Consider the following 6,658-nt stretch of genomic DNA (forward strand, 5'->3'; position numbering starts at 1 on the left):
TGATACACCCCATATTTAAATATGCAGCTCAAGCTGTGCACGGGACAATGATGTTGGTGATAAAACACGAAATGCTTACACGGCAAGTAAAATCTACAACAAAAATAACACCAAGATCTTTTTCTCTTGTTTTATGGAGGAACATAAACGAATGTCTCAACCAAATATTTATTGAATGTGTGCTCCATTGTGTTGAATCAGCATCTGACTCACTACAGGTGTTGCGTGACCGGCCTGAGCTCCGCCCCCAATGAAATGCAAATGTTCCACGACAGGTTTCATTTTACACCCGGAGGCAAAGAGCGGCAGTCATCAAATCATCTGAGCTGTTTTGCAATGGAAACCAGACAATATAGAGTTGTCAGTTGAGCTGTGTCGACAAAAGGATCAGTCAACCGCTCATTGGCGCCGTCGCTCCTACTGCTGCCATGGCTATCATAGACCTTCTTGGAGTCCAATTCAACATGCAGCTGCTGCTGAAAATCAGTCTTTCTGTGGCGACAGTGCTTCTTGTGTCATTGGCCTACAGGTTCTACAGCTCCAGGAGCATGGAGGAAAGTCCCGTCAGAGAACAGCAGACTTGCCAGAGATGCAAGACAACCCTGCAGTCGAGTGAGACTGATAATAATCGACTCGGACCTACCCTCACCGATGAACCGTTATCCAACGGCAAAGAAAGAACGAGAGAAATTAATCCCACCCAGGAGGTGAGTAGCTTGTCGCACAACGATCAACATTTTAGCGAAGAAGCAAAGATATCTTCATCGAGTGACACTGCTATGGACTTTCCCGAACCAGCAAAATGTGGATTAGTGACTACAAAAGAAAGACGATCTCCTCGGGTTTTAAAAAAGTTGGACGGAGGTTTGGGTGTGGGAAGGGAACTAAGGCAGGACTTGGAGCGACATGGTGTCTACTCCAGCTTTCTCTCCAAGGCAGAGGTGAAGGTGGAGGATGCTAAGCTGGTGCCGAACAGTTCGGGAGACCAGGTAGTGCGTGGAAAGATTTATGACTACTATGTGGAATCTTCGTCTCACTTTAGCACAGACCCAAACGTTATTTTGGTGCAGAATGAAAGAAAGTCACAACAAACAGAGATTGGAAGTTTCTTAACAGAGTCTCCTCCTTTTGTGGACCCTAACATTACTGAGGAAGCATTTGTTCTTGAGAACACAAAGCAGAAGGATTCCATGACATCCAGACCCCTACGAAAACAGAGCTATCTAGCTGCTGCAGAGCAGTTGGAGCTGCCGAGTCTAGGTCCACCCACTTATTGCTCAACCAACACTGGTGCCTCCAGACCTTCCGCAAACAATGTGAGCAAATGGTCTCATCTAGATGCAGGGAATCCCTTGGTACATCATTCAGATGTGGAAAGTCTAAAAAATCAACTGAATCTTGGCAACTGCTTGGAGACCCTTTTTCTGGCCAAAAAACATGGTCAGAGGTCAGTAGCGCAGGCAGCCATTGAAGTGATGTCCGACAACTACCTGCTGGTACTCCTGGATCCTGACCTTCACGGGCGACTTACTGAGGCTGAGCGGGAACTAATCAGGAAGCTGAGAACAAGAGGGAGAAAATTCATCATGTTGACAGACATGGACCCTCTCGACTGCTCAGGGAACAGCGGGGTGCCGAGAAGGAACCCGAGTGCTGTGCATTACTATGATGACTGCGGAGACACCTGGCACAAACTTTGCTCCATTCCAGAAGAAGTCATCAGCAAAGCCTGTGCTGTGTGCACAATGGATAACTACCTTTTTGTTGCCGTGGGCTGCCAAGGCACCGAAAGTCAACTGAGACCTTCCAAGCAAGTGTTTTGCTACAATCCTCTCACAGCGATTTGGAAGGAGATCAGTCCCATGAATGAAGCCAGGCCCCGTTGCAAACTAGCCGCCCTGGATGGCTACATCTACGCCATTGGTGGGGAGTGCCTCTCCTCTGTGGAGCGCTACGACCCACGATCAAACACATGGTCTTTTGTGGCCCCTCTCCCCAACGATACATTCGCCGTGGCCCATCACGCGACGGTTTGCAACGGGGAACTGTTTGTGTCCGGAGGTAGCCTTCGCTACATGCTGTTGCGCTACAACCCCAAGAGCGACACCTGGAGGGGGAGTCTGCTGGCGGGTGCCAAAGACAGGACGGTAGACTTAGTGGCCGTGGGACCCTTTCTTTATCGCTTCGAAGTCAACCCTCTGCTGGGGGTCAGCGTGTACCGCTACCACACCGTAGCCCGACTGTGGTACGAGTGCGCCACCAAGCGGCTAATTCGATGCCCCGCTTTCCGGTGCGTGGCAATGGACGACAGCGTCTACTGCGTCAGCCGTCACTTCACCTTGAGATTTGAGGCTGACGAGATCTCACCGGCTTTTGCCGATGATGATTTGAGCGTGGCCCCTGCGGCCAAGGGCCTGCTTTTCCCCTTTGTCCTGTCGCTCCCCGATAAGAGGCCTCTGCAAACCAGCGTGTAGCACAAAATCACTCAAGAATGATGACAACGTTGTGCCTGCCAGCTTACTCCAGCTCTCCTTCAGCTTACTTTTAGACCGTGGCCATTATAAGCTTTCAGTTTTACCCCTTTCGTCATTTATGTCGCTTTCACGCTGAAGCTGCGAAAATGTTTTTTTTTTTTTTTCATGCTAAATCCAAAATGTATATCCTAAAAGTATGTGTGCTGTCCTAAATTTTATTTTACATAAAGACATTATTATCTTAATGTGTGTGTTTTGTGCAAGTGTTTCTGGCAAACATGCAAAGCACACCCACCATGCTATACTGTTATTGCAATTACCGCCCTTTTATTAGTAATCTCTGACCATAAATGTGAAACATTAGCAGCTTAATGGTCTCCTGACCACTATTTGCTTAGATTAACGGAGGATGCGCTGCCTCGCAAACAGTTTGCTCCACGAGATATGCTCCCATGCCTTGCCATTAAGTGACTTTTACATCATTTGGGATGTTCGGCTTCTCCCACTCATGAATATGTGTCGCAGTCAGTGTACATTATACAAATGAGGCAATACGGCCACAATTCATCACCGAGCATGCATGCGGGGCGCAAAAAATAACCGGCACAGTGACCTGGAGAGGACGCAATTATCTGCGAGCGTGTGTAAATACAAGGCATGTAAATAGAGGTGTCATGCAATATAAATAGCTGCGCTTCTGGAAGCATCTGGTGCAGGCGGGGTCGCTCTGCTTTGGTGGCCAGAAAATGTGACAAGAGTTTTTGTTTGCACTAGTTTGTTGTCCTCGAAAACATCTGAAGATGTTGACAGACTTGACATTCTGTGCATGTGCGAGGTATTCCAGCGTGGGTCATTATGTATCGTGCAAAAAAAAATGAGCAGCACTGTGAGTGATGTAAATATTCATCGTTGGGGGCTCGTTGAACGACTGACAGCATCCCCGGAGAGATGTGTTGCTACAGCACCATCATGTGGTTCAGGCAGCGAGCAGCGCTCGGAGCTTGACGGGCTGCTCCGGAACGGCATCTCCCTCAGCATCATCCCGGGAGAGCGGCAGCACAGCCGAGCGACGAGGTCGCCGCTTGCTCGCAGATGGTTGACCATCAAACATAAGCTTCTTTGATTCTTCCTAATTAAACTATTTGATTCCATGTAATTAAGCTCCTAATGGGATGAGAGTTACACGTATCCCTGCAGACGTCGACTTGGATGACTCGGGTCAGTTCCGGCATCAACACGTGTTTCTTTTTTTTTTTCTCTCTCTCTGCAAGTTGGCTGGGAATACTAACGGCAAGCACTGTGATGGAGAGAAGGAGGAATTTGCATCTCATTATCTTCTGGAAGCGTAGACATAATGTATGCCCGTACCCTCTGACATGAATGTGATAATGAACCTGAGAAGATTGAAAACAATTGGACGGAACAGCAGCATAAAAAGGAGCATCTTCTTCAATGGTAAAATCAAATTAAAACAACAAAGTAGCACCTCGCTAAATATGAACCAACGGTTGAAGCAAGGCAAACAGGCAAATGCCCGGGGCTGTCTCTGAACTTGTCCGCACAGCAGCATTCAAGTAATTAAATATAGATTTGTGTTGGTCCACATGGTAGCCAACTTCAGTTCCACTTTGGATGGGCTTCAAACATAACAATGTTCCCGGGACGTGAAAATGTTTTTCGTTTGCATCCTCCTTTCTAGTAATAATCATATTTTTTTTAATTTCTGCACGGGTTAGATGACATTGGCAGATACGTGTTTCCTATCGAGGCTCATTTGGTCAAAAGCCTAAATTGGGTTTCCTCAAAGTACCCAAAATATGCCCAGTATGACGTTTTCAAATCCAAATGTTTCACTTGAAAAACTTTTCTGTGCTTGTGATGAGTACTTTAATGATGTTACTTCCCAATATGAAATAAACATATTCCCTTTGAAATGTTTCAACGCCATCGAAGCAATTTACTTTTTTTTTTATTCCCATTCATTGTTGAGCATTGTTTTACATTGCCATGAATTTTCCAAACTCGGGCGGGGTGTGACTGCTGCTTTGCGGACGAGAGCAAGGCGTGATTGGTTGGAAGGGCCATAAAGGAAGTCGCCGCAGACTTTAACGTCTCTGCAACAATAAAACGGGCATCTGGGTGGACACACTTTTCATTGTTCACGAGCACAACTGCTGCATGCATATCAAATATACAACCCCGAGGTGTGTTTTGCTCATCACCAGGGCAGGGCACGGCTTTAATTTTTAATTCCTCATGTATAATGATGTTTGGTTTACTCTTGCGCAAACTCTGGTGTTGTCTTGCTGACTCAGTCGGCCCTTTTCACGCGGACGCGTAACAGGCGAGTCTTGGAAGCTTGATGACCAGCGTCAAGTGATTTCAACAAGACGTGAGAGGAGGAAGCTATAGTGTCCTGAATTAACCTTCAATTTTTTAATCCAGTTGTGTGTTCAACGCATTGATTCGATCATCTGTCATTTAAAAAAAGAAAAGAAAATCAGTCTAGTATCATAAAGAAGTGATTTCATTCAGACTTTTGATATAATCGACATTTTGAGCAGGTTTTGGTGTTCCAAAATGTAAATAACGAGAATATGACATCTTCATTGAAAAATCATTTGCAATTGAATTTATTTGAAGGGCAAAATTTAGATATTCATGCTTCACACCAATAATTATATTCTATAATTACAAATACAATCTCAGTCAAAAAGCTTTTCAACGGTAGTATTTGAACCATTACAGAAGCAATACAAAATTAATTGGTAATTTCCAGTGCTGTTAATTTTAGGGGAGCTTCGGCATAAAGTTGATTTAACAGGGGCTGTCCTCAGGCTGCCTGAAAGTCACTTGTCTATGGCAAGCTATTTGAGCATGTATTGTCTGATATCAAGGATATGGAATAAACGCGCAAATGGCTTGCCATACTTGTCGTCTTAATATTGTTCCCCGCTAAGCGGTGGAGAGCATGACCTCGTCTTTTCTAATACTCTTCAAGAGGCTCGCAATGTGATGGCAGCAAGTGATGATTTGACGGGCACTCCAGAAATATCTTCCCCTAATGACTCTTTATCTCGGCTATCAGTGTAACGCTGGAATTAAAAGCCTGACTTGCCGTGTGGTGACAGCGTGTTAAAGCCTTGAAGGAGTGGTTGGAGGGCGCAGCAGGGCAGCTCTCGCCTCAAACTCAAAGTCCCGGTGGGGCGGGTCAGCTGGCCGCCTGCCGCTGTCGTTAGCTTTCGAGTCAACTGTGTCAAACAGAATGAACACTCAAACGGCTGGGGGGTTGGGGTGCAGCGACGTGCATAGCACGAGGATTAGTCACTATCGATCGTCACCCTGCTACGATTCCATGGGCATTTCTCTGTTCAGATCTTGATCCATGCATCCGGGCTGTAGCGGAACCTCCCCATCGAGCCAATAAGTCTTCATTTGGAACAATAATCCATCGACCCTTTTTCTTTTAACTCTGCTTTCACCTACTAATTGCATGTTGAGGCACCCTTCCGACGTATTCTCATTTCTTATGAACCACAGGACATCACTTAGCTCCCTGGTTGGAGACCAGTCAAATGTAAATTGTGGGTTATTCTTTGCAAATTCTTTTTTTTATCTTTTGAAGCCAACAGAGCACACATTTTCAGGCTCACCTACTTTTGTGTGCTTAAAATATGCCGCCGTTAAACCACCGCCATCGGCAAATGTTCCACCTTTGCGGAGCATGCCGGCTAAAACAACAAGACAAGACTCGAAGACACCTTACGGCTCCTTGTTTGCTCATGATGGAAGCTCTCTATTCACTTCTATTTACCCAGCTCTATTGCGATCCGATGCACTGCGACGTGGTTAGCGACTCAAACAGACGACGCCTCGTGGTCTCAGTATGACACGGGTGAGCTGAGAGGCACGGTTAAGGAAACCTGAAGAAGCTTTGCATCCGGAGTGCAATATAGTATACGTACACGTTTGGCTCAATGAAATGCAGTGCACATTGATAAACGCTTAGACTACAAATTGTGTCCTCAGGCTACTTCCTCAGATGTAGCCAGTGAAGTTGTGTGAGAAATCGAAAGTAGAAAGACCAACAGGCCATTAAACGATCTGGCGTGTGCCCCTCGTTTAACAGCACAGTGCCGACCGAGCTTCAGATGGATGTACTTGCCAGCCGAGCAACAGTCGTA

General features: G+C 46.1%; 1 protein-coding gene across 1 annotated transcript; it reads left to right on the forward strand.

Moving 5' to 3' along the window:
- The first annotated feature begins 296 nt into the window (after positions 1 to 296).
- klhdc7a (kelch domain containing 7A) lies at positions 297 to 2,719 on the forward strand. The gene has a single exon (XM_049734077.1). The coding sequence runs from the start codon at positions 429 to 431 to the stop codon at positions 2,472 to 2,474; it is 2,046 nt and encodes a 681-aa protein (XP_049590034.1). The 5' UTR covers positions 297 to 428; the 3' UTR covers positions 2,475 to 2,719.
- Positions 2,720 to 6,658: the final 3,939 nt, after the last annotated feature.

This window comes from Syngnathus scovelli, chromosome 11, assembly GCF_024217435.2.
Source record: "Syngnathus scovelli strain Florida chromosome 11, RoL_Ssco_1.2, whole genome shotgun sequence".
In the NCBI taxonomy this organism is placed as follows: domain Eukaryota; kingdom Metazoa; phylum Chordata; class Actinopteri; order Syngnathiformes; family Syngnathidae; genus Syngnathus; species Syngnathus scovelli.

Excerpts from the sequence above, each read along its gene's own strand:
- klhdc7a (XM_049734077.1), top strand. The coding sequence starts at position 429 with ATGGCTATCATAGACCTTCTTGGAGTCCAATTCAACATGCAGCTGCTG.